This window comes from Centrocercus urophasianus, unplaced genomic scaffold (genome assembly GCF_019232065.1).
Source record: "Centrocercus urophasianus isolate 14NV4802_14NV808 unplaced genomic scaffold, USGS_Curo_1.0 seq_19, whole genome shotgun sequence".
In the NCBI taxonomy this organism is placed as follows: Eukaryota; Metazoa; Chordata; class Aves; order Galliformes; family Phasianidae; genus Centrocercus; species Centrocercus urophasianus.
In genome coordinates this window covers 20,123,242-20,150,181 of record NW_024884744.1, presented here as the reverse complement: position 1 = coordinate 20,150,181, position 26,940 = coordinate 20,123,242, and the positions used below count along the sequence as shown (strand labels likewise).

At 52.0% G+C, this 26,940-nt stretch overlaps 1 protein-coding gene across 3 annotated transcripts; it reads right to left on the bottom strand.

Moving 5' to 3' along the window:
* Positions 1 to 966: 966 nt before the first annotated feature.
* On the bottom strand, positions 967 to 22,093 carry KY (kyphoscoliosis peptidase). Of its 3 annotated transcripts, none has more exons than XM_042821161.1 (14): positions 21,875 to 22,093; positions 18,334 to 18,383; positions 17,117 to 17,173; positions 12,405 to 12,467; positions 11,665 to 11,727; positions 10,068 to 10,142; positions 9,865 to 9,906; positions 9,483 to 9,533; positions 8,635 to 8,717; positions 8,254 to 8,362; positions 7,070 to 7,187; positions 4,239 to 4,427; positions 3,477 to 3,667; positions 967 to 2,750 (listed from the first exon to the last, which is right to left on the bottom strand). In XM_042821161.1, exons 1-14 carry the CDS (start codon positions 21,913 to 21,915, stop codon positions 1,846 to 1,848), a joined length of 2,037 nt encoding a protein of 678 aa, XP_042677095.1. In that variant the 5' UTR covers positions 21,916 to 22,093; the 3' UTR covers positions 967 to 1,845. The 3 variants fall into 3 exon arrangements, with proteins under 3 accessions (XP_042677095.1, XP_042677096.1, XP_042677097.1); XM_042821162.1 differs by having other exon boundaries at positions 17,117 to 17,170; XM_042821163.1 differs by lacking the exons at positions 17,117 to 17,173; positions 18,334 to 18,383; positions 21,875 to 22,093 and adding an exon at positions 13,070 to 13,235.
* Between the last annotated feature and the right edge of the window lie 4,847 nt (positions 22,094 to 26,940).

Below are 26,940 nucleotides of genomic sequence, written 5' to 3'. Positions count from 1 at the left end.
GCTAATGAACGAGGAGAAGGGTGTTTTTTTTTGCCTTTGAACTCGTGCTTCCAGTAGCACCAGAGAATCTTTTACACATCTGAGATGTTGATGAGATGCTGAGCCAGGTGTTTGCTTTATGCTTGCAAGACAAAGGTGGCAATTTGGTTGTGGTAGTTCTCTTTGCAGCAGGGCAGTGTCTCTGAAGCTGCTGCAGGCTCTGCCTGCCTCCAGCATGCTGCAGTTGTGGCTGTAAATGTGCTTTTTGGTCACTTTTCCCTTTAAAGTATTAAATGTTTGTGCCTATGTACGTGCGTGTCACTGCAAGGTCTGAGCACTGCAGCACTTTGCAGGAGAGGAGGGAATGATCCCCAAGATGTCACCAGGCAGAGGGCAACGATGTGCAAGGAAATGTCCTCTGTTCCCTTTGTGCCCATTGCTGGCACCCAGTGCTCACTGAGGCAGTGCCAGCCCACAGGAGGGCAGGACTTCAAACTCTCTATACTTGAGAGGAGACTGTGGCACACTGGGGGTTGGTCCCAGATAATTGCAATATGATGAGAGGTGGTGGCTTCAAGTTGCATCAGAGGAAGGTCATGTTTGATGTTAGGAAGAATTCAATCTCAGAAAGAGCAGTGAGGCACTGCACAGCTGCACAGGGAGATGGGGCAGTCACCTGGAGGTGTTCAGAACTGTGGGGATGTGGCACTGAGGGATGTAGGCATGGTGGGGTGGGCTGGGATTGGACTTGGGGAACTGAGGGGTCTTTTCCGACCTGAATTACTCTATGGTTCTATGTCATGTATGGAGCTTCCTTGTCTCAAAGTATGAAAAACTCTCACCTGGTTGGTGGGGATGAGGGAAGTACTGGGATAACCCACACATTTTATGTGCAGGATGCTGCATCTTTGCGAGGAGGAGTTTGTGTCATTTGATCAATGAAACAGAATGCAAAACCAGAACAGATTTATTGTAAATCCAAGAGCAAACACAATGTCCATCAGGTCACACTAACATCAGAGGTGTATGAAGACATTGACCTTACAGGGTGTGTTGGTGAGCTCCATATCAGACAGCTGTATGCACTATGGTTCTCCAGGGGGAGGTTATGGGATGTGCTGTATGTGGTCATACCATCACTCAGCCTCACACAGCCCCGTGAGCTCAGCAGTTCCAGTTCTGCACAGACGAATTGGAGGAAGGAAAGATTATCAAGAGCTTTATTCTCCATCTTGCTGTATTTTTAATTGCGCGAACACCTCTATGCTTGAGATACGATTGCAGTGCTAATATTACAGGGAAAAAAAAAAGTGCTTACAGTTCAAATGCTCTAATATAAAAAGGTAAAAATTATTTTGTTTATTGAATTTAAGATTCGGTGTAAGAAGTCATTTCGCAGTATCACTAAAATGCGTAAGACAATGAAGTGCACAAGAAAACGTCGCTTTATATCTCCTTCCCAACACTTCTCTCTCCTGGGATGTCTAAAGAAACCTGGCTTAAATCACCTGAAATTCCCCGTGTCCGATAGTGCTGCTCAGAACCAGAGGGTGCTACTCTAAGTAGTCGTAATAAGACTTCTCTTATGGTCCATAGTTTAGAAAGCAGCCATTGCTGCTGAAGGCCCAAGGCCAGATGGCCACTGGTTTCTCCAAAGTGTTTCCTGGGCAGTGCTACTGCAACTTGGGTGGGGGGTTGATCCCTTTGTAATGGGATTTTCTCTCTCTGTACTCCTCTGAGGCCTTGGTCTTGCAGGAAGACGCCAAAGGAACAACTTTGCTTGGGAGAACGAACGATCTCCTAAAGCTGTACTGGTTTTGGGGTGCGTTGGGTGGTGCAGGAGAGTCGGGGAACGAAGAGGAGGCATTACTGCGTCTCAACGTCGTACTTGAGGATATGTGAGTAGTAGCCGTGGTTGGCGTTCTCATGCACCATGACAAAGAGCTCCGTGCACCCCGCGGTGTTGCAGGTTCCCTCCCAGAAGCCGTCTCTGCTCAGGCTCAGTGTGTAGGTGTCCCCCGCCTGCACCAGCACCTTGGATATGCCCTGCATTTTGAGCTTGAACTGCACGTTGCGGTTGGCCGGCAGCAGCCTGGAGAGCGGCTCCAGCAGTTCGTAGCCCTCTGCCCACCTGCTGTACCTCAGTGGGAAGGCGGGCCACTTCACCTCAGTGTTCAGGCAGGTGATGAGGTAGTTGAAGACGAAGGTGTAACTGCCGGGATCTGACTTCTTCTTGGTGAAGAACTTCAGGACAAAGCTCCCCGCGTGGGGCAGGTGCACCTTAAACTCCACTTGGTTGCCGCGGTGGATTTGCATGATGTGCTGCCTGCTCATCTCCTCGCTCAGGCTGCTGCTGTCGGTGTGCAGCGAGGTCAGGATGCTGATGTCCTTCCCCATGGTGAAGGTGAGGGAGCAGCGCCCGTCGTTGGTGTGGATGATGGGGTCGGGGTGCGAGGGCCGCAGGAAGCCCTGTTTCTCTGTGAACCAGCTGGGCCCCACGGGCTGGTGCAGGTCCTTTGGGAAGCGTCTGCTCTTGTCCACGGACTTGCACTCCACAATGTACTCCAGCACACAGGTGTAGACGTCTTCTGTGGATTTGGAGGGTCTGGCAAAGATCTGCAGCTCCTGGCGTCCCGTCTTCTGGGGGTAGATCTCCAGCTTCATGCCCTGCTTCCGCAAGGTCAGCAAGCCGTGTTCGTCTGTTCCCTCCAGCTTAAAGGTGAATAGTGTGGAAGGGCGGCACTCCACTGATATGGTGGCTGTTCCATTTTCTATGAAATAGGTAAGAAAAGAAACCACATTGGAGTTCTAGTGCATTTTTTGTATGGAAAATGAACCTACCCACTGCCCTACGGAGCTGCAGCTGTCTGCAGAAATCAGTGCCCCTCAGAAAGAGCAAGGTCCGAGTGGCCTTGGCTCGCAAGCCTGCATTAATCCTGTAGAACATAAACTGAAATGGAGTTGTGCTCCTGTAGAATATAAACTGAAAGTGTCCCTGTGGAATATGAAAGCGTGTGTGCAGTGCAAGTGCCAGCAGCCTGTGTGCTCGAAGAGGGCTGACTTTGATGGGCTCAGCCTGATTTCAGCCCAGCAGCTGCCCCAAAGAGCTTTGGAGAAAGGCACACAGACATGAGATCCTCTGCTGCCCTACGAGCCCGTTCACAGCGTGCTGGAGGACATGAAACCCTTCAGTGTTGTTGCCTTTCAGTTTTAACTGTGTTCTTTGCATTCATGGGGACCAGCTTAATTCCTGCAGCCCTTTAAGGGATTGGGCAGGGTGACCCCAAATTTAGGGTTCTCTGCATGTCAGAGCTGCAGGGTGCACTCAGGGTGCTCAGTATGAAATATAAAGAAGAGCCTGGCTATGCACTGTTCTGTAAATCAAAATTTGGAACTCGGCAAAAGGCTTTAATCTCGTTGTCAGGTTATATTTACTAATAGATGAACAGCAATGCTTCTAATCTTGCACTGTGGGTACTGACATGACAAGGGCTTACCTGTCTGGATGAGGGCTGTCTGTGGGTGTGCATCCAGCAACCCCAGCTTGTAGAAGTCGCTGTTGTGCTGCAGGTTGCTCTCAAACTCCTTCAGTGTCAGCGTTGGTTTGAGGAGCTGCCAGTTGCTGTTATCTGGGAAGTGATTGTTCACGAAGAGAGCCGGGTGAGTCAGAAAGTAAAACTCGTTGTATCTGGAAGGAGGAGGAAGAGATGAAAGGAAAATGAGTAATGATAAGCAGTTATTTCTTCCGCTGTGCTGTGGTGGTGGTTTTGTGGGAGGAAGTTGGAGCGTTTCGGGCTGCCGAGGGCTGTGGGTTTGAAGATCTCCAAGGAGAGAAGGGACCGGAGCCTCCCATCACCAAGGCAAAGTGCTGGAAAATGGCATCTCCAAAGCAAAATGCTTCTGGATAAAACCAAGGCGTGTGGCTGTCCCTGTGATGATAGGCTCCCAAGGATGGAGGAAGGCTCTTCTTGGCATTGGAAAGTGAGGCACTTGCTGGGACAGCCAAAAGCCAGGAATCCAGCATCTCATTGCATTGCTTAAATGGAGGCAAAGCACAAGGAATGGAAGCAAAGGACCGAGTAGCACCTCCAGAAGCTGCTGAGCTTCTGCCTGCATAGGAACATGCTCCATCCCCTGCATGGGCAGCCCAAGTGCTTCAGCTCTTGCAGTGCCACATGAAATTTGCCACCGGTTTCCCCTTGCCCATTTGCTCACCTCTGTGGTAGGTCTTTGTGCTTAGACAGTGAATATTTCCTTACCTGTAGGTGAACTTGGTTGAGGTATCGTCCACAGTGCCGCTTCCCCAGGTGCTGTCCAGGAGGTGCCACCTCCCATCGAGGTAGACGGCGTTCCAGGCATGGTCAGAGTTCCCCTGGAAGGTCTGCCCAATCTTGTACCCGTAGCCCTTGGAGTACCCCGACAGCTTCATGCACTGGATCCCTGCAAAACTGAAAGGGAACAAGGATTTTGCTTTTCTTTCAGCCTTTGCATAGGCACTGGGGAGTGTTCCACAGGAGGAAGGAGATGTTCTCTGTCCTTTTTGGAAAGTTGCCCCTCTGCCTGATGCACCATGAGTGCAGAACGGCTGGTGGAGGAGGACGAAGACAGAGTGCCATGCTGCTCTCTGTCTTGTTCTGCAGCGGAATCCCTTTGATGCTCTCCGCAATTAGCCTACATAATTACAAATTAAAAGTGTGTTTGCTCGTGCCTGTGCTCTCTCTGGAACAGGAAGCCCAGTGCTTGGCAGCAGGCTCAGCCTCAGACCTCACAGTGCTGTGGGGTCTGATTGCATTTCCGTACAGTGTGGCCTTGTGCTTGCTCAAGCTACAAACGAATACACATTTCCCTTTATATATATATATATATATATATATATATATAATGAATACTTGTTGAAGTGTAAATAGGATTGAAATAAGCAGTGTGTTAATGAGCTCTCTGCTTTGACTCTAATGTTAGCATCGCATTTCAGCATTAATCTCAACTTGCCACACTTCGAGGATTGTCTTTTGTGTAGGACGGTATTGACATTTTTCTTCTTCATTGAGAAGCGTGTTTGCTGGAGCAGATACCTTCAGTGACAAACTGTGTGTGCTGCATAATGCAGGCTGAGTTCAGGGAGGGGAACAGTGGCATTTATGGGGAAGATAATTAGCATCGTTGTAAAGAAGCCAGGTCTGATAACTGTGGTTACTGGCTGGTTGCTGGCAGTTCGGCGGTGCTCATGGAGGGGCACTTTTTATTTTGGAGCTGATGCTGCTGTAAGGGGAATGGCTCCAAACAGTTTCATAGCATCACACAATGGCTGGGCTGGAAGGGACCTTACAGCCCACCCAGTCCCAACCCCGGGTGTGGGCTGGGTGCCCCCCACCAGCTCAGGCTGCCCAGGGCACCATCCAGACTGGCCCTGAACACCTTCAGGGATGGGCATCACCAGTGTGCTGCTGATGGAATGGGGAGCAGCACCAAATGCTCCTGGGCTGTCCAGACCTCTTGTTAGCTGGGGTGTGCAGGCAGAACACTGCGGGAGGAATCCTGCCCTGTGCTCACACTTAAGCACCAGAAATGGCACTGCAGGAGTTGTGCTCGAGTGTGCTCAGAGTTCCCAAGTGGAAGATCAGCACGTCCCACTGATGGTCTCTGATACTAACCAGGCCAAAAGCAGGCTACAGCATCCTGTGGGAGCTGAATGGCCTTGGTGAGAACAGCGTGGGATCTCATCTCGCCTCTTGTGTAGAACCTTACACAGATAAATTCACCACTCAGGGGAAAGATGGAGGATCTCCTGCTTGACTTGGCAACGTGATGGTGGAAAATGACTGAGATGCAAGGATCTGAACCTGGAAGAAATGAGCTGAGAAGCAGTTGCCGACATCTGTTTGGTGTACCAAGGTGGCTAAGTGTTTTGGTGCACCAAGGTGGTGAGTTGTTTCTCTGCTTCAAAAGGAGTAGGAAACAATCCGGATCTTGCTATGGGCGTCACTTGAGTTCAATGGCAGCTTCTTCCCTTTGATTTCAGGCTGACTTTAATGATTTCATCTGGAAAAAGAAGCAAATCTGGCTTCTCCAGACTTGGAGAGTTCACCCACGAGAAGGGAGAACAAGAGGGTTGTCTTGCAAGAAAGAGATGGCTTTGGTTATGGTTTCTCAGAGAAGGAGCTGAGTATTCAGCTCATTGATAGACTGGGTGATGGGAGCCATCCTGCCTCCCAGAATTGCTACCCAGCCTGGAATGGAGAGATGCAGGGTGCACCAACGTAGCCTTTAAATAGGAAGAGAGTTCCTTGGAAGGATTGTTTTTAATGAACTAAGCATATGCTTTTTAATGAACAGATGATAATTTCCCCCGCTTCTAACTGCTAATAACTGGTTCGTAAGATGTGGTTATAAATTCATATTTTGTCATCCTATTTCTTTATTTTACTCTTCAAAAAGCAAGATCAGATGCCATGGGATATTGGTTGGAAGTATCTATCATGTTAGTATCATTAGCATTTGGCATTTGTGTGTTTTAAAACTGGTCCTTTTCCTGTTAGATTTTGTTAATTTGATGGTGAAAACCTTCCAAAATTTTTTGGGATGGTGTGGAAAGCCAATGGTGCTTGCTGACGACTGATGGTCAATGGATGGCAGCTGGGAGCAGCGTGGGGCTGTGGGGACCTGGGTTTTGGCAGGAGGGCTGGGGAAGCTCCTGCTGGGCTTCACCTGACTCTGCCCCAGCAGTGTGCTGCAGGCAGCTCCTTCCTTTGGGTTTGAGTCCTGCCATGCTTTTAACCTTCAATTGCAGACACTCGAAGGAAAAACCCAGGCTCTGCTAACCGAATTATCTCCGTGTTTTCATCTGCCATTATGTTAATGCGATGCGAAGCTCAGCAGATGGCACAAAGCAAATTATGCTGGGGAAGGAGTGGGGAGGGAGCCAAATTGACCTTTCCAGGACTTGCTGCTTTTCCACAGCGTGGTTTGAAAGCTGAAGTTCTGCGTCCTGCTTAAAGTCACATCAGTCAATGCAAAGGCAGACAGAACAGGCACACAGATGACAACAGATGTTAACCCTCCTTGGCATTGAATGCTCCTGAGCTTAATTTACCTGCACATTTGCTGGAAGAGCCCAGCGTATCCCTCACAGACGCTCTTCCCCGTCCGCAGCACGTCCGTGGGTTCACACAGCCGCAGGCTTTTGTTATGGAAGCCCACTACGTCGTACTCTGCAGGAAGGAAGACAGCCAAAGTTCATCCCAAGGCCCCAGGCAGCGTGGGGGCAGTGCTGGTACTGCTTCCATCTCTGTGAGCACAACCAGGGTGAGTCCAACCCCAGCCCACCCCCATCTTGCCCACTGCTCACATCCCTCAGTGCCACGTCCCCACAGTTCTGAATACCTCCAGGCAGGGATGGTGACCCCACCACCTCCCTGTGCAGCCGTTCCAGTACCTCACTGCTCTTGCAAAATGCAAGCAACCTGGAAATCCAGTTGGCCACCATCACACTCTCCGGATGGGAGAGGTTTCCCTTCTGCTTCCTTCCTTCTCTTTACATCTCGGTTACTCCTGAAACTCCAGTTTTGCTTGTTTTGGGGTTTGGGAGGAAGAAGCAAGGGAGACTCATGACGGTGTTTCCCATGGGGTCAGAAGGGTGTTGATATTGGCAGAAACAGCAACCAAACAGGTTTTATGAAAGCTGACCTCTCTAAGGTCCTGCTCTGATGTGTCCATCAGAGAAACACCATTAGGAACCTGCTGGAAACTGGATTCAGGGCAGTAGTGAGGACAAAACTTCTGGTGGGGCAGAAGGGTTCTGGATGTGACAACTGACTTCTGGTGCCTGACAGCGTGTCTTCATGCTCCAGCTGCTTTGCTGGTGGGACAGCTGTGGTTGCATCTTTCAGTAAATTGTGTAGGGGTGGCAGAGCCATCAGATAGTAAGAAATCATGTGCATGCAAACCTTACAGGGTCCTGCAGTGCTAGGATGGGGAGTGTGGAAGCAGAGGTGGTGGAATAAACTCTGGGTGCATTTCTGGGCAAATCACAGACTGTCACGAGGTGCAAGGGACCCATAAGGATTACTGAGTCCAACTCCTGGTCCCATGCAGCACCACCCAAAAAATCACCCTGTGTCTGAGAGCGCTGTCTAGATGCTTCCTGAACTCCAATAGCTCAGTGCCATGACCACTTCCTTCCACCAACCACTCACAAAATACAGAGTAAATTACAACAGCTGCGTAATGGGAGCAGGAGCAGCAGTGTTGTCTTCTCAGTGGAAGATCCCATCTTACCTATGTGGTGGCATATCCACATCCAGATGACACGGACTTTCTCCAGGTCGGTCCGGGCTTGTTTAAGCAGGGTTTGGACGAGCTCCTCTACGCTGCTCTTGGTGTTCACCTGGTGGAAGAGGAAGCGTTGTGAGACTGGCATGAAAAAGCACTGCAGTGTGGATCCCCTGCCTTCCTCATCCCAGTCCTGCTAAAGCTGCTGAGAGCCCACCTGCCAGCACGCACACTGCTGTGGCTTGAGCTTCATTAAATATAGAAGTACAAAGCTCTAATTCCACATTTTGAGCAAGATGTATTTTTGGTCACAGGTTCCCTCCCAAAGAGGGGTGTTTGCTGCTGATGTGTGCAGGGGAGAGGGACGGAGGCACAAGTGAGACTTACTTTTAATGCATAGGCATCCAGCTTCTCAAATTTCTGTAGATCCACTGCCAGGGATTTCAGAGAGGATTTGTCCCATGGATACACTGGGAAGAAACAAGCAGTCATTGTCTGGGGAAGGGAGGGCTGCTCCTGCCTGAGGGGATGGCAGCAGTGGGTGCTCAGGGACAGCGAGTGTGAGGGCACCCATGCAGGCAGAGCCTTGTTTATCTCAGCTTTCCCTGCAAAGGGCTATTAGGCTGACCGTAGGAGAAAGAAAGCAGATTTATGTGTTTGAATGTTCCTGGTACATACTGCTCCGAAAATTACTTGTCGCCTTTTGGGAGCTGGATATTTTCTTAAAATTGGTTATCAGTTTTCATCTTTGTCAGGTTATAGCTGCAAAAGCTTAGTGCAGATGTGAGGTCTGGAGTAGCTCAGCGTGTCAGCTGGGCAGCTGGGAGGTGAGCACAGATCCTGGCTGCAGCACTGGCATCAGGGCACGGAGCTGTGAGAACACCTCCAATGTGTGATGGTCCCAAAGCCACTATGGATGTATGGAGGACTGGGAAGGTGGATGTGGTCATGGTAGTACAAATCGGATCACTGCCTTGTGCCCTGCAGGAGCTTCTAGGAGTGATGGGATTCCTACCTGGCACTGGCACAGCTTGCCCAGAGATGTGGTGGATGTCCTATCCTTGTAAACACCCAAGGTCAGGCTGGATGGGGCTCTGAGAACCTGATGGAGCTGTAGGTGTCCCTGTTCATTGCAGGGGAATTGGGCTAGATGGCCCTTAAGGGTTCCTTCCCACTCAAATGATTCTGTGATTCTACCTGGGGCCAGCGTGGGACAGGGTGCAGCAGATAGTTACCATGCAGGTCTTTTGCACTGGGTGGCCTTGGGGCTTCGGTCCTTTCAAAAGCTGGAAGACAATACAAGAAAGTGTGAGATGAGCAGTTCTTGGCAAGAGAAGAAGAAGGAAGAGAAATAGATGAATTCTGAGTCCCCAGGCTATCCCTGTGCTCTGCGCTCCTTGGCTGCTGGATGTCTCCCATTGTAACCCCAAGGCTGGAGACATCAGATGCCAGCCAAACCATGAATGGCCTGAAGGATGTGCAGTGGCACCTGGCCCAGGGGCTGGTGGCATCTCCAGAGCTTTGAGGTGACAGTCCCAGTGACGGAGGTGGGATTGGGTTCCTTCCAGGGCCAACACCCCAGCATGGGGCTGGCTGTGTGGTGGCTGGCAGCCTCACCTTTGTTGTCCTGGCCTCTCAGGCTGGGCAATCTCCGGGGACCTGTAATGACACCAACACAATTTTTGAAGGTACTGTGAGGTTATGGCAGTCGGTACCTGGCATAGAGGTGCAATGTTTCCCTGGCTCAGAGGGGTGACACCTGCAGAGGGAGGGATGTCCTCTGTGCCATGGTCATGGTGGTTCCCCAGCCAGGAACGTACCTTTCCCAAAGGAGAGCTTCTTGAAGAACTGCGGGGAGGTGCCCTTGGGATGGATCTCCACTGTCATGTGGGTTCCTGAAAGAAATGGTGACAAACACAGTGGGAAAAGGAGCTCTAATCAGCAAGAGAACGGGAAGGTGAGTGGCATCAAGCCAAAGGGTGCGTGAGCCAAGCCCAGGTCATGTTTGCCCAAATCTAGAATCATGGGGTCATCCGGGTTGGGGAGGACCTCCAAGGTCATCAAGTCCAACTGAAATGGCTCAGCTGTAGCAAAACGGGCAGCACCTCTGGCCCTGTGAAGGGACCAGAGCTCTGCACTTTCCTGGCAGAACAAATAAACCATACCATAAGAAAGCCCAGGGTCGCTCCTAATGTAGATCTCAAAAAAAACTAAATTTTCCCAGTTCTCATAAAGAAAAAAAAGAAGGCAGTCTGTTATAGTGTAACAGGCGCTAAAGCAGAAGTCCTCAGTGAGGATCACGTGGCAGCCTGAAGAAGAGGTTTATTGCCCTATTAAGTAGTCCTTGATGGAGATACGGTAAACAGAGAATCAATGGCTTTCATTGATTTTTCTCGGAATAACACATAAAAAGGCTCAAAGCTATGGAAATGACTTGGCTTGGGATGCCAGAGCCTTTGGCAAAGGCCACTGCCTGTGAGGGGCAGCAGTGGCTGGGAGCACGGTGCTCTGCACGCCAAGATGCTCCCAACTGCTTCGCTGGAGACTGGGGGTCTTTGCTCAAAGCTCTGCTCTGGCCATAATGGAGAACTGGAAGGAACATGTCAGGAAGTCTTACAAGGAGTTACCCAGGCTGTCTGAAAGAGGCTGTGCTCTGGGGCAAGCATGTAAGGGGGTTCAGCCCTCCTTATGCAGTTGCTTCTCAGCGGCGTCCCTTTGGGCACAAACCATGATTTCCTTAGAGTTTTATATTTGAAGGGGTGCTTTTTTATTTTTCAAGATTATTTTTATCTTTGGATTTTGTGGGCGTTTTACTTGCCAACAACTTCCCCTTTCTCTCTCTCTTTTTTTTTTTTAATTAGATTTTTAATGTTTTTTTTTCTTCCAGAAACAAGTTTAGCATGGTGGGATGCCTCTTTCCAGTAAGTTCGGCGCTTAAAAAATGATAAAAACTAATCCTGTGGGCCAATGACTTCTTTGGGGCGCAGCTGGCCCTGCTCTGCTGTGGGACGGCTCCTTGCCCTGCACCCTCCTTGCCCTTGGAGGTCAGGGGGTGATGGCAATGCTGTCCCACCCTGAGAGGATGCAGGGCACTGGTGGCCCTTTTCCAATGTCCCTACGTACCTCCTGACTTTGTGTCTGTGGTATGGGACTCATGGGCACTTGTCTGCTTGCTGTAGCTATGTTGGGAACAACTTAACAGTCCTCAGAAGTCCAAAAGAAGCATTCAGAGGTATTGCTGTGCCCCAGTGCTTGGGACTGGAAGGACCTAAGGACTTTCTGAGTTCCTGTGGGATCATTGTAGGGCACTTTTTGCTAGTTTGGGCTGACCCAGCATGTTTTGTTACAAAACTGCTTGAACAGGAGATCCCCAAATCTCTGCTCTGGAAAACTCATATCCCTTGGGTGGCCACTTACCTTCATTAGTGTAGGAAGTAACAGTTTGCTTCTGCTTGTGGAGCTCCTTGGGGGCTTGTTGGCCTGTTTGTAAGAAGATAGACAGCTGAGTGCCATGAGGAGAGCAGAGAGCCCAGTGTCAGCTCTGCACAGCAGTGTGGATATGGATGAGGGCTTGCATGCAGTGCTGGGTGGGACATGGAATGGGGTGAGATGGTGGTGCAGGATGAGGTGATGGCATGGGGTGATGTGAACAGAGGCCATGGGAGCTTGCATACCCTCAAGGGTGGCAAATGCCCAGATGTGCATTCACCACACTGGGCACAGCCAAAATGTCGGGCTGTCCCAGACCTTGGGGGTGTATGGGCAGCGTGGGGCTCTTGGGAAAGCTGAGGATCCTGCAAGTTTGCTCTGTACTATGTGGGGAAGAAAGTGGCCCACTGAGATGGTAATGTGGATGATAAAGGGGGGACTCATTAATCCCTGTGGTACCAAGGGGTTGAAAGAGCTACCTGCCCTTCCAACACCTCCGTCACCAATGTCACCAACACGCATCTTGGTTGCAGTGCGAGGAGAGCATGGAGGGGTTCCTGCCCAGTGACCCAAGAATCTTGTGCCCTGCAAAGCCTATGGAGTGCTGGAAGGGGACAGGTTGCTCCCAGCACGTTGCAGAGCTGGGCACCAAACACTGGAGGGTGGACACTGCATGCTGCTTTTTGATAGCGGGGTTTCCCCACACGCAGGATGAGAAGACAACGTACCGCTGAAGTCTCTCTTTGGAGGTGGCTGCGGTCTGCTGTTTCCATTTCCATCATCCTTCAGACCTGTACAACACAAATATGAGGCTGGCAGGCAGTGCTGGCACAGCGAGGTGTCAGCTGGGCGTTATTTCCCACATAAATGTGCGGACAAGCACGGCGATCGGGTCTCTCCATGCAGCTCCCTTCTCTCCTGCTATCAATTCCCAAACCAGCGGGCATCAACACAGCAGTCAGCCTTCCCCTGAGGGCTTCGAGCAGAATCTCCCCTTTCCCCCCTTTCCTCCAGCAGGGAGGATTCCCTACGTTTGCAGAACACGGCTTCAGCCTTTTGGAAGACCCCCCCTTGGAGGCTGGGAGCCAGGGAAATGGCACCGGACCTATAAATGGCTCTGGGCAGCCACCTGTGGGGACAAAGCCTGCACGCCCCTCGCACCCGGCAGCTTTGTCTCGCGCTCACGGGGCAGGACGGGGTGCACAGCGGCACACACCAGCAGCGTGCAGGAGAAATCGGCTCTCCTGCAAAAAAAAGTTTAGGCTTTTGTTGTTGTTGTTGTTGTTTTTAATGCAACAGGTGGAATGGGAAAAGCCCGAGCCCTGCTCCAAAGCTCCTTGCCCCCAGCCGGCGCGGCACCTGCAGCCCTCCCCTCCCTGGGACGAGGCTTTACCTGCGCCGTCCGTCAGTCCGTCCCTCTGCCCTTTCCGCTCGGGGCGGACGATGAGCAGCAGGTTGATCGCTACGGCGTCGGCACCGTTCTTCAGCTCCACGGTCCCCATCGCGGCAGGGCCACCGCTGAGCTGCCGCCGCGCCGAGCTGCCCCGCTCGGTCACCATCCGTGCTCTGCCAAAGCCGAGCGCGGCCAGGAGGCAGAGAACGACCTGCCCGGGGGAAGGAGCCGCGCTTCGGCCGGGGGCTCTGGTTTCAGAGCGTGCCCTGGGCTCCCCCTCCCCTCTCTCTGCCCTTTCGGCTTTGAGCACTTGCCTGCACTCAAATCCCCCTCGCAAGCTCTCTTGGCTTGGGGGGGGATTCGCTTTCCCCAGCGGGCAGAAATCCTTAAAAGGCTTTCCCTTCTGATTCTGTCCTCAAGTGGAAACTTAAAGGATGCTTAGGGACAGAAATAATCATAACCTGCGCTGCTGAGAGAGGAGCTGCAGCCCGGCGTGGTTGGGAAGAGCCGCTGGAATCAAAGTGCACCGGCAGCCGCTACTGGGGGGGGGGGGGGGGATCTGCCTCTCCACCACGCCTGGTGCACAGAGCAGAGCGAGCAGGGGCAGCCGCCTGCTGCCAAACGGGCTGTCCCGAAAGAGCAAATCATCCTCCCCCTCCTCTCCCGCTGCAGAGGCACCGAGCGGGAGCGGCATGGAGCAAAAAATCCTACTTTTCCAGCGACACCCCCAGCCCAAAAAACAGGGCAGTGCTGCAGGGTTAGCGGCTCCGGGGTTGGCAGGGAAACGCTTTTCTAATTTTATCTCTGGCCTCTGTCCCACTGTGCGGCTGCTGGCCGGACCGCCTGGGCACCGCTGGGCTCGCCAGCAGCCTTGCCAAGCCACCTGGGGCTTGCCCGTCTCCGCTCCCTGAGATTTATTGCTGCGGTGACTTTCTGGTCGCTGCTTCGCCACCTGCCTGCTGGCCTTTAGCGCTGCTTGCCTGGCTCCGGCCCTGCCCGCAGCACCCTTTCCTCCCTGCCATCCCTCTCCCATGGGCAGCCGCTGTGGTTACAGCCCTTCGCCCTCCTGGGCTGCCTGTCCGCTTCATCCTGCTGTCCGTCTTGCGCCAGTGTCTACCCACCAACATGACACACTCTGCTGCTGCCTCCCATCCTGGTGCTTTCCTCACTGCATGCTCCCATCCTCTTTGCATGGCTCCTTTCCATTGCCAGGAAGGTGGTGGTACAGCATCACTAGGGACAAATCCGGGCAGAAGCCACTGACAAAAGAAGGCAGCACTGCTGCAGCTGAGCTACATCATGGTTATGAGCTGGAGTGCTGCAAGCCCCCCGTGGAACAAATCCATGGGAACTGGGAGCAGAACCGATGCATTTTGTCCGTGGTTGTGTTGAAGTTTTCTTTCTTTCAACAGTGACTCGGTCATTTCAGCCAACAGCATCGCTCTGCCATCACCATGACCTGGCTGTGGTGTATGTCCAGAAATGAAAGCATTTGGAGGAAGTTCTGCAACCCTAGAAATGGTGAACATCGAGGCAAAGGCAATTCTTCTTGCAGGACTTTTTTCTTTGCTCATCTATTTTCCCAAGCAAAGAATACCCTGAGGGTGGAGCAGAGAGATTTCTGATTGTGGTTTCATCATAAAGTGAAGGCTTTGTAGTGGTGGGCGCTGCTCATGGAATCACCCAGGCTTCAGGGTCACCAGGTACCACCATACCTTGACCTACATCACACCCAGCACTTTGCCATGTCCTCCCGTCCCCACTATTGGCCCCATCAGCACCGAGCTCTGGTTTTGGCACTGGGGCATTCAGGAGGTTGTTAAAGCCTTGTGATTTCTCATGCATGGGAAATCTGTCATTGGCCTGAGATAAGGTCATGGCCAGCAACAGCTGTCTGTGTGCCAGGATATTTTTGAAACTAAAAATTTACATTCTGAAGAGGGAAAGGAGAAAGGTTTCTTATCGTGTTGATTTGAAAATAAAAGCAGCTCTTTGAATTTGCTGCGGGATGCAAAATGCTCACCTAAGTCCCAGGGAGATGAATTAATGGCCAGAGAACAAGAGAAGCTATCAGAGTGGCATGATTACACGTATTTACCACGTAGCTGTCATTTCTCCAGGGGTGATCCGGGGGAAGGAGAGCCCATACAAATGCAGAACAAGAATTAGGTTATTTGAGCCCCATTGGGTGGAGAAGAAGATTGCAGGCTGCCTGGCCGAGGAGTGTGCATTAACTCTTCTGTGGGCATTTCGTGTTCAGTGCAGATCTGGAGGCTGTGCAGAAGGGGTTTCCCAGCCTCTGATGGACTTTGCAGCTACAGGAGATCCCCATTGCTGGTACTGCAAGGTGTGAACTTGGAGACGTGAAGCCAGGTCAGCTGTTCCATATGCAGCACTGTTGGGTTTGGACAAGTTCTGTTTTCTTCCTGCGCCCTTTGCCCACCTGCCACTAGGGTGGTGCAGCCCTATCCACAGCGATGCCCTGGGTCCTTTTCCCAGCCCAGAGCTCCTTTAGAGCTCATTATTGCATGTGTCTGTATACATATTTGCTGGGTTTTTTTGCTTTTTCTTTGTTTTTTTTTTGCCATGCACATTGTTTTGTATTTGCAGACACTGAATCTCAGCTGCCATTTTCTCTCAATTGCAGGCTAACTTCGAAGTGCCAGGACACATTCGTGCCGCACAGAGCATTACAATGGCATTCAGATGAGTTTTAATCTCCCCTTTTCACTTCTCTTTTCCCTCTCCCTCCAGCAGAGCTGTGAGACACAGCACTTATTCTCCTCCCGACGGCCTCCAACCCCTCAGATTGCTCAAATGCTCCATTCGTTTTGCAGCTTCTGCTGTGTCAGCAGCTGTGCTTTACGATTTAAGATGGCAGTAGAACTTTCCATTGAACTATAAACCCCCGTGCTTGGTTTCCCAGTATCCACGCAGCCAGGAGATGAGCTGGTGGCTGGGATAGGCCTGCCATGAGGGGCTGGGATGGATTTAAGGTGCAGCGGGAGGCCAGGCGCTGGCACAGGAACAGCAGGGACAGTGCTTTGGATCTGTGTCTTCCTGCATCCTCAAGTCTGCCAGTGCCCAGATGTGTTGTCATGTCTGTCAGAACACAGATCTGCTTCTTATTGCTGGCCTTTGTAGATCAGGGGGTGATCCTAGCTAGGCAGAGTGTTGTTGTTGAGGCACTAATCCTCTTCTAACACAATGCCAGCTGGAAGTGAGGAAAGTTAATTAGGATGGTTTTGCTACATAAGGGTCCTAAAGCAGAAGGTCTGGTTGCTGACCTCACGTATTTCCAAGGCCAGAAATGGTCCTATGTGCACAGTACCAGGAGGAGTGACAGTTATTTTTTCTGATGAAGAAGTAGCAAAATAGAGAATGAAGCACAGCTAGCACCAGCAAGTTGGAGTGAGCATTGGAGCCAGAAAGGAAGCCTCACATCCCTTCCAACACGCAAAGCTGGCTAACAGGAGGAACATATCTAAGAGGAGGCAGAACTCTTTCCACCACATGTAAGATCATGTTTTGGCAAAGAACCAGGAGGTGAGTGTTACCTGGGGCTGCCTTTCCCCTGCATGGGCCAGGAGGCAGATGCATAGGTTAGCCCCATCCAGTTAGCCCCACTCTCCTCCACACACCACCCCTGTAGCCCTCCTCTAGAGCCACTTGGTACCACCACACGTAGGCTGCCTGCACTATTCTGCTCTCAGGGCTGCTCACCTCGGTCGTGAGCAAAGCCTAGAACTCTAAGCTATTCTTGTCAAGCCTTCACACCTCACCAGACCTTTTACTATGCCCTGGAAGAGCTATGTCTTGGCTGAAGCCACCAGGTATGCTGGTACGTTGCCTAACCTGCAGCTCTGTAGGGCACTGGGAGGAGGTGGATGCCCTCCTCATCCCCATCACCCTTACAAAAGCAGACGGGCGCCTCCAATTTTCAGAGCAGTGCTGAAATGCATCCACCTGCCCTAGGAGACCTTTTGGTCTCCTTTTTCTTTTGCTCACACAGGGAAGACTTCTTTGCTCAGGAGGAAATGAGCTCACCTGTGGAGTTGGGCTGCTGGCCTTGTCTAGTTGCAGGTCTCACCTCCACCTGTGCTGCTGGAAATAGGATAAAGCATTATTAGGCTTTCTCCTGGAACAGCTGATCAAAAATCACATTGCTTTTCTTTCTGCCCGCCTAGTTTTAGGAGTCTGAGCTTTGAATGGCATGATGCTATGGGTCTGTATGCACAGTACCAGGAGGAGAAGCTGGTTGTTTGGTGGAAGAAGTGGCAAAAAAAAAAAAGGGGAGGGGAAGGAATCAGAGCCAGCACATCAGAGCAAGCACAGGAGCAGGACTCAGAGGGTTAAAGCAACCCAGAAAGCTTGAGAGGTTCCCTCAGGGCAGCTCCTGAACAGATGCAGGTAATGAATTTTCACTTCTGTGCTTTCATTATCATTGTTCTTAGCTGGAGGTTTACCATTTGTCCCCCTCAGCTGTGCGGCACGTTATTTGTGTCATTGAGGTGGCTGCAAGGACAGTGCTCCTCGCGTGGCTTTCCTGCTGGGAGTGGGATGGGTGCAGCCCTGGGGGCTCCTGCTACACTGAGCCCACGTGCCTCTGCCTTCTCGTTGCCTGCAGCACTGCCAGGTGCCCAGGGTGCTGCTCAGTGCTGTGCCCAGCTGAGCCTGTTACTCGCCCAGTGACCACCAGCCACCCTCCTGTCCCTGTGCTCCTGCCCAACAGTGTTTAAAGGTGAGAGCAGGCATACTGGGATTCAGCATGACCAAAGTTGGTGGAAGGATTATTGGTCGCTATGTTGTAAAGATCCTGTTTTTAGCTCTTTTTTTTTTTTTTTCCCTTTAAATACTTTATTACATCATAAGGTATCTACGTCTTCTCAGAGAGGTAAAGAGGAGAGCAAATTCAGATGCAAACTGGTGTATAAGAGGCAGTGCTTTGCGTTGGTTCCAATCAAAAATTCTTTTCTATAATTTGTGCTATTTATTGATAAGCTATTTCTGTAATTTTCCTGGTAATTACAGAACTTGGAAGGCAACATTAGTAATTCCTGTATCATCTCCCTGGCACTACTTCTTTTGGAGCTTAGCCTCTCCCCTTAATGAGATCAGTGAAAGTTATTTGATATTTCCCACACATCCCAGAAAGTGGCAGAGCAGAAGAGAGAAGGCCATGCCCTCCATGCACCAGCACAGTGCCTGGAGTTGCTTGCTTCCATGCCAGCACCATCCCATTGCTGGTCCCACAGCGACTTAACTGAGCTCAGTGGATTTGTCTTCGCCTCTGTTGCAGCAGCAGCAGCACAGCCTGCAAGGACAACACAGCCATCAGCTTGTGGGTTGGGAAGGCACCTGTTGTTCTCCTGATCCCCATCTGCTTTAGGGTTATTTGAGCAAAGGGAGGCCCAAGCCCTTGATACTGCGCTGCTGTGTAAATGGGGAATGGTGCTTGTCCAAATGTCTTCATCACCCTGAAAGTGTTGACTTTGGTCAGAACGGCCCGCTGAGGGTGGCTGCAGCTGAACGCCGTGCACCAGGGAACCATCTGCCCCAGCACAGCAGGGGACCGTGGGTCTGTGTGCTGGCATGCTGATGGCTTGCCACGTCTTGGTTTCACTGGAGAGCTTTGTGCTCCTTTCTGAAGACACAGCTAGCCTGTCCTGATCGGCGGCCAAATGTCAGTGGCTTCAAATCGCTCGCAGCACCCCGCAGCCAGCTCTGTGCTCTTTCCATCCACACTGGCTCAGATGACAGGGCGTGCTAGCAAGCCCCCCCTGAGTATTATTATCGTTATTTATTTGTGTGGTGGCAGTGCCTAGGAACATCCCCATGCACCAGCAGCCTTCCACGTGGGACAGGTCATGCAAGGAGCTTTGCTGCACGCTGCAAGCACCCGACTGCTGCAGTGCAAGAAAACGGGGCGGTTCAGTGAAAGCAGCAGTTCTGCAATTTAGCATTACAGGAGGGAATTGTTTCCCTGGGTTTTTGCTCTGCAAAGTGGCTGCCTCAATCAGCTGGCTCCCCTTACGGTGTTTTTCAACTGTACAGAGACGAGCCAAGGACACATGCACGTAACGTGATCTAGGAAGATTCCCCGAGTGCCAGGAAGTTGGGGCCGCTCTCCCAGCCCTGTGCTGCCTGTCTCAGTATGGATGTGAGCTGGCTCTCCTCTGGAGCTGCAAGAGGAGCCTTTTGGGCTCGCTCATGCTTGTGACTGTTTGCATTAATGCTGAAGTAACCGGGCTGTGCTCTTCTTCCAAGGCTATTTGCAAGACCTCAGGCTTTGCAAAGCTCCATCCCTGCAGAAACGGTAGTTGTAGAAAAGGTAGTTGTCCTTCCTGGTGCCCGCAGCTGCAGGAGGGCCAGCTGGCATGGCCGTGCTGCCCATGGGCTGTACTCGGCCTGGTTGTTTCTAAATGGAGGAAGATGAGGCACAACAGCAGCAATGAGCTCTACCTGGGGCCTGAGGAGCGTGGCACAATGTGACTTTCAGCACGCTACTGGTGCTTATGAGGGAGCACCGCTGTGTGTAGCAGATCCTAGAATGGCTTAGATAGGGGACAGTGGGGTGCGGGTGGGCTGGGGTGCTCAGGGTGGGCTGGGGATTTGGCCAGGACCCCTCAGCGATGCCTTAATGCCTGCACCGCCTTTGCTCCGTGGCCTGGAGTGCCATGGGAGGCCCAGGTGGCATGGCAGCATCATGTGAGGCACGGAGCCGGGGGCTGACAGCTTCCCCCAGCCAAGTCACTGCAGCCATCTGCTCTGCTCCATGCCAGGCCCACGGCTGCCGCAAAGAGCGTGCGTTCCGCAGGGCGCTGGGGAGCTGGTGGTAACAGGATCTGCAGGGCTTCAGAGAGGCGCTGACTCCGTCTTTTCAGCTCTGCCTTATGTATATTTATCCGTGCGTACAGATAGAGAGGGTTGCACGGGTTTTGCTGGGCTGGGGTGTCTCCCCTCGGCCTTTGGGCGATGCGGAGCTCCAGCACTGCAAGTCTCTGGGCTCCGTCCCTTCCATCCTGCTCTCTGCCCCAGGGCAGATATGGCCTGGCAGAGCAAGGAAAGCGAGGCAGAAGGTTGGGCAGTGAGTGCTTTACTCAAAAACACATCTTTTATCTGAAATGTGCACCTTGGCAATGCAGAAAAAAGTCAGGAAAGGGCTTTCATTCGGTGCGATGCGCTAGCTGTCAAATACCTGACTCCACAGTTTGATTTCTGCCAACTGAATTAACACAGGCTGATGCAAGGTTTTCTGTCAAACCAGCTTTGATTTTTCTTTTTTCTTTTTTTTTTTTAAGGGCTGTGTGTTATCAAAGCTGTGGAAGCTTGGCAAAAAGATTGAATGAGGGCTGCTCATGTATGGGACACTGAGGACTCAGTGCATCATGTGCCTGGGCTCGGGGACATTGGCACTGGGAGATTTCTAATATCCTGTCTTTGAGATTTAGTCCTTTCACTTCTTTTAACTTGTGAAATACGTAAAGTTGTTCCCAGCTCTGCCAGAAGAGCTTTTCTTTGTGATCCAGTCCACACAAACATGAGGGACCTGCTCAGTGCTGGCTGTGCACAGCCTGGGCTCCTGGCGAACATTAATTCTAATTGAGACCCAAAGTGTTTCGTGAGTTGCCTTAAGCCCCAAGGTGATTGCAACACACCTACATTGAAAAGAACCATTTAAAAATGGGCCAGGTTGTACTTGCTAAGCACCGTCCTAAGGCTGGGTGCGTGGGGCAGGAGAGCTAGGCTGGAAGCATCGTAGCAAGGTCTAGGCTACGAAGCCTGTCCTGCAGATGGGGAACCAGGAGTCTCAGGAAGGAACAAATAAAATACCCAGCATGTTCTCAATGCCTGGGTGTGCTCTGCGGGGTGCCTGGTTCAGAGATGAGCCTAGGCCTTGAATACAAGGAGTAAGCAGAGCTGGGAATTCCTGGGGTGGAGAAGGCTGCTGGTAATGCAGCTCTCCAGCAAGGTGTGGGGCATTATGGCCATGGGGTGTTGCTCTCTTCGTCAGTTAATGAGCCACAACCTTGGTTTTAGCTGAGAAATGGGTTCCTAATGCTCTTGGATGGAGTTGAGTACACATATGTTGAGTACACATATGTGAGTTTTACGGTTTGGACACTGAAAGTCAAAGAAAAAGAAATCTAAACCTCTTTGACTTAAAGGTCGTGCGACTTGGTGCCATGGTATTTGAGGGTCTCGTGATTTTTAAATGTTAATACTGCAAGCCCAAAGCCTGGAAATTCACTGCCAGTAGTTATCAGCGGTGACTTGAAGATTCAAGTTGCTTCTAACTCGCTTCAGCAGAGGTCTGATGGCAGAGAATGACCTGTAGGAAAGGTCTTCTACACAAGGTGCATTATGAGAATTTTCCCAATTCCTTCAGAGTCTGCTATCTGCTGCCTAGTCCCCAAAGTATTTGGTCTCCTGGCATTGTGACAGCTGAAGTCACATCTGCACTGATGCTTTTCCTACGTTGCATACGGAGGGGCAGGCACCTCGTGGTGTCAGCCTCCTTTTTAATCCCCAGATCTATAGAGCTGCAGGCTCCTGTTTGCTGCCCTCCGAGGTGGGCAGGCAGCCCCCCAGTGCCCACCTGTGCTGCCGTAACCACCGGATGGATCCCCCTGCTTCTCTCTCCTAAATGGATTTGTCGCTGACAACAAACCAAGGCCACCATCCTCTCCAGAAGCTTCTGAATTGTCATTCAGGCAGCATGCGGAGCGGTGAAGGGGAAAAGCTCCTCAAGGCAGGATTTTGGACTCTTTGTCCTGGCCCAGCACCCATCCTGCTTGCCCTTACCTCTGTGCCCAGGTGATGCAGAAGCTTATGATGTTCTCCATACGGCAGGAGTATGTAGAAGACTGCCAGGTGAGACAGGTAGCTGCTCTGCTTGTTGCATGCAGCCAGGACAACAGGCGAGCAGAGGAGGAAGTGAGGTGCAGCGCACACTGACTCCGATCTTTGCACTGTGAACTTGAGTAGCAGTGAAAGAGCCGTTTGCTACAGCTTCAAGGGAAGTCAGATCACCTGGCCAGGTGTGGTGCCAACGCGCATAGAGAGTGTGATGGGCTTTCTGTTCCTGCAAGCACTGCTGACGTGTGTGATGGGAAATACTAGAGTGTGCAGGATGGGAAGGACAGGGGACAGCAGTGCTGCAGGGTGGGGGCAGCTACTGCACACACGGATGGGACAGCCATATATCTGGGCTGTGGCTGGCTTTAAATACACCTGGGCTATCTGAGAGGCTTGGCTCGAAGCCAACCAGGATACTGTTGGTCGTGTTTTCTTTATAGAAAATTTAAATAGCACAGGCTCTTGCCCACAGAAGAAATATAAACTGGCCTTATGCCAGCTCAGAGGCCTGGGGGCAAACCTAGAGATTTGTCAGGCTCCCCCTGCCCTGGTTGGTCCCCAGAAATGAATTCACAGAATTTCAGGATGGCTTAGGTTGGAAGGAAACTTAAAGCTCCCCCAGTCCCAACCCCTGCTGTTAGCTGGCTGCCCCCCACATGCTCTGGCTGCCCAGAGCTCCATCCAGCCTGGCCCTGAGCACCTCCAGGGATGGGGCACCCACACTTCTCTGGGCAACAGGGCCAGGGCCTCACCACCCTCTGAGAATTCCATAATGTGGAAAACTCAGGACTCACTGGTAAGAGGTAGAGAAAGGAGAGAAAGTGCGTCTGTTCCTTCCCAAGGAGGTGCTGGGTAGCTGGAAGGAGAAGCCATGTCCTCCCTGTGTTTTCTCCATGTCTTCTGCATGTGTTCCCAAGTTTTTTCCATGTCTTGCCCACGTTTTACATCTTCTTCCATGTTTTCCCCATGCACTCGGTGGATCCCCCTGTCCCAGCAATGTTGTGTACAGATGTGGCCATGCTTACATACCTTCAGGAACCCAAAGCTCTTCTATAGGGAAGTTAAATTTGAGCCTGAGACTTAAAAAAAATGCAAACTGAGCAAAAAATACTCCGTCCAAACGTTAAGCTGGAGCTGGCTTGTGTTAGGAGGACTTATCTGTGCTGGGCATAAATCAATCTGGGTTGGTTTAATTGCTCATTCTCAGTAAATAAAGCTGTAAGTGAATGTTTATCCTGTCATACAGAGATCTGTATGGACTGTGGAGGGGAGAGCCAGCAGAGAAATCCATCTGAGAGCTCTTCTATTCACCCCAACATCACTGCACAGCACAGGATCCTAAATCAGAGCTGGACCAGGCAGGTGGGGCTGTGAGATGCAGCCTCTTTCCAGTAGATATCTGCCCGATCTGGACTCAGAAGTAGTAATGTTGGCAATTCTGGGGGCAAAAGTGTGGATGTGCATAACAGTAGATTTTGCAATACGAGTCAGAAATGCACTGAAGGCACCCGGCTGGGATTTGGCCATTTTGCTGTGCCAGCAGAAATATTTTTATTTTTTCTTTGCTGAAAGGATGCGCTGTGTGTTCCAGCAAGAAGCAGCAGCATGTTCCTCTGGAAGCTGAGACGGGGAGCACAATGCCCAGCCAGCTGACTGGGTGTTGATAGGGACTGGATAGAAATGGGGGCGGTGGGGCAGCAGAGCCCCCCCGGAATCATCCCTGTGGGGATCATGAGCTGGGCTGCTCATGACCCTGCCACCTTTTCTTCCTAGAAAGGTGCAGGAGCAGAAGCCCCAGGAGACATCCTTCAGCCAGCCTGGCTAAAATTAACCCACGGCTTCTAAAATTACTAGGTGGGAATTGCTGGGGTGAGGTCTCCCGCTGCTGCTCTCCTCTCCCTGCCCTGTGTAAGGATTTAATGGCATTTGTCATCTCTATTGGGAGCACAGGACTCAGAGCTGACTGTGTGTGCCGGAGGGCTGGTTGCCTGTGTGGTACATGGCCTCATCAGGGATGCAAACAAGGTGCTGCTGCAAAAATACACGTGCTTTAAGGCAAACAGATCAGAGGTGCACGCACTCGGTACTGTGTTGGTGTGCCCAAATGCTGCACAGCCTGGAAAGATCTGTGTATCAGAGCTCAGGGTGTCTGCTACAGCACCCTTTGTAGAGAAGTGTGCCTTTGTAGGAGCTCCTCCCCTTGGATACCAAGTTCAGTTTGCCTTGGTACTTCAAGTAAGGAGTAAACTGGGGCAGGAGGGCAACCAATGCCAGCATCCCAATGTGGTTTGTGTCCCACCATGGCACAGGGTCGCCTCCTCACCATGGGCACGGGGTTGGCATCCCACCATAGCCATGGAGTTGACATAGGCATGTGGTTAGTATCCCACAATGGGCACGTGGTTGGTGTTCCACCGTGAGCTTCTTGGCACTTACTGTGTGGTTACAGCACGGCAAGTGCAGAAGTCAAGGATCCACAGCAGGTGCTGCCCACTTGAGAAGGCTGCTCCAGGAGGAAGTTCCAGGAGGAGGGGAGCAGAGCTGCCTTCGTGCTTCTGCCCAAACTCTCTCCCTGCACTGTGAGTTTTGCAAAAGGCAGTGAAGATGAGGACTGATGGTAACCACACCGTAAGCGCCAACACACTGGTGGTGGGGTGTCAACCACATGCCTGTGGTGGGATACCAACCCTGAGCCCATGATGGGCCACTGGCCGTGCAACCATGTGCCCAAACCACAAGCCTACAGTAGGATGCCAACCCCACGCCCACCATGGAGCCCCCAGTACAAAAAAGACAGGGAGCTGTTGGAGAGGGTCCAGAGGAGAACCACAAAGGGCTGCAGTACCTCCTTTATGAAGACAGGCTGAGGGAGCTGGGCTTGTTCAGCCTGGAGAAAAGAAGGCTGCGGGGTGACCTCATTGTAACCTTTCAGTACCTAAAGGGAGCCTACAAACAGGAGGGGAATCAACTCTTTGAAAGGGTAGATAACTGCAGGACAAAGGGAAATGGTTTTAAGTTGAGGGAGGGAAGACAGGTTGGATGTCAGGGCAAAAGTTCTTTACAGAGAAAGTGGTGAGGTGCTGGAACAGCTGCCCAGAGAGGTTGCGGATGCCCTGCCCATCCTTAGAGTTCAAGGTGTTCAAGGCCAGATTGGTGGGACCCTGGGCAGCCTGGTCTGGTATTAAATGGGGAGGTTGGCAGCCCTGCATGAAGCAGGGGAGTTGGAGCCTCATGATCCTTGAGGTCCCTTGCAACCCTGGCCATTCTGTGATTTTATGGTGGGACACCAACCACACGGCCATTATGGGGCCTGTGCCCATGGTGAGCTACCAACCATAAGCTCATGCAAAGACAGCAACCCTACCTGTCTGCCTCTGCCATGGCTCTTCTATTCTTCTCCCTTCTCCTGCTAGAATTTCCCTCTCTTCGATGTTCCCACTGCCTGCCTTGACAGCAGCTTCTGCTGGGGGCTTCTGCAGGGTCTGGATGCAGTCTCAGTTCTGCTGACTCCCACACAGGCAGACCCCTGCTTCCCTGCCTGTGTGCTAGCTGGTGCCCCACTCTTCCTGGAAAGCTCTGTATTTACCCGGAACCCTGAGATTTATGCAGGACGATGTCAGATACTACCTCATAAATTCGCCAAGATTTTTGTTTTTTTTTTTTAAATTTTACATTACCAGCTATTTCAAGCCTCTGTAAATGCAGCGATGATTTAGCTGCAGAAGGTTTGCTGTGTCCTTCAGACGATGACAAATGCCTTTGGAGGCGGAGTGCACTGCACTACAGAAGTGGGACTGTCCCATGCAGAGCTCAGCACTGCTGGTTGCTGACCTCCAGAGGCTGGCAGGGGAAAACCTCAGCGTGGGCATCCCGTGTCCTTGGGAAGCAGGGAAACGAGCTGCTGGGTGTTGTGCTACCCTGTGTCCCCTTTCTCGACCAGAGAAGCATGGCAGCAGGTGCCGATTGAGCACCCACAGTGAAACAGCCCCAGTGGGATGGTCATGTTTGTGCTCAGCAGCCTGAGCTCGCTGCCAGAATTACCCCTGAAAGTCAGAGTTTTGGCTGAAAGATCAGAGCAAGCTCAGTTTTCTTCTTATCTGGAGCCAGAATTCCTATTGTTTGCTTTCTGTAACCAAACCCCAGCAGCTGTAAACGGAAGCAATTTGGTTTCCTTCTTGTTTTTTTCTTTTTTTTTTTTTTTTAAAAAAAAAGAGAATGGAGGTAACTGTTTAAAGCTGTCTTTGCAAACTCTGGTTTTGATCAAAGAGCTGTGATTTTGGTCAAAGAGCTGCTGTGAGCATTTCCCCTTCCCAGCTTTCCCTGCTTCCCTTCCTCCACTCAGGCAAGAAAAAAAGTCCAGAGGCTCAACTGGCACCAGAGGGCCCCTCATTGGGAGGAGTGACGTCCCCTGCCTGTTTGCAGTGCTGTCAGGGACTGCTGATGGAGGTGATGGCCGGGACCCATTACAGGATAGAATGAAACCTCCTGTGGGAGAGGGGTCCGAGGGAAAGTGGCCTCTGCGAAGCTGTGGGCGGCTTCGGGGGACAGCTTCGTGCTGACGCTACCCCAAAACGTCCATGTGTGGCCACGTCCCCTTTGCAGAACACGAAGAGAAATGGCATTTTGTTTCAGGATGAATGGATTTCCCTCGGCGTGCGTTTCAAGCCCCCTCCTCCCGGTGCCTCCCGGGGCGGGGGCTCCCCACCGATAGCCCGCTGCAGCAGAGGGGCTTCGGGGCGCGCTCCGTGCCCGCAGTCGCCCGCCCACGGTGCCGGGCTCGGCTCCCCCAGGCCCGGCCTCACCGATTTACTCCACTCTGCGGGCGCAGCCCCGTCCCCGCCCGCCCCGTCGGATCTCCCCCTCCGACCGCCGGGGGGCGCCGTCGCCCTTCGCACGGTGACGCGGGGCGTGGCGCGGCGGGGCGGGCGGGGCGCTGCGATTGGCGGACGGGCAGCGGGGGCGTGACGGGCAGCGGCGGGGGCGGGCGGCGGCGTGGCGGCGCTCCACACTCG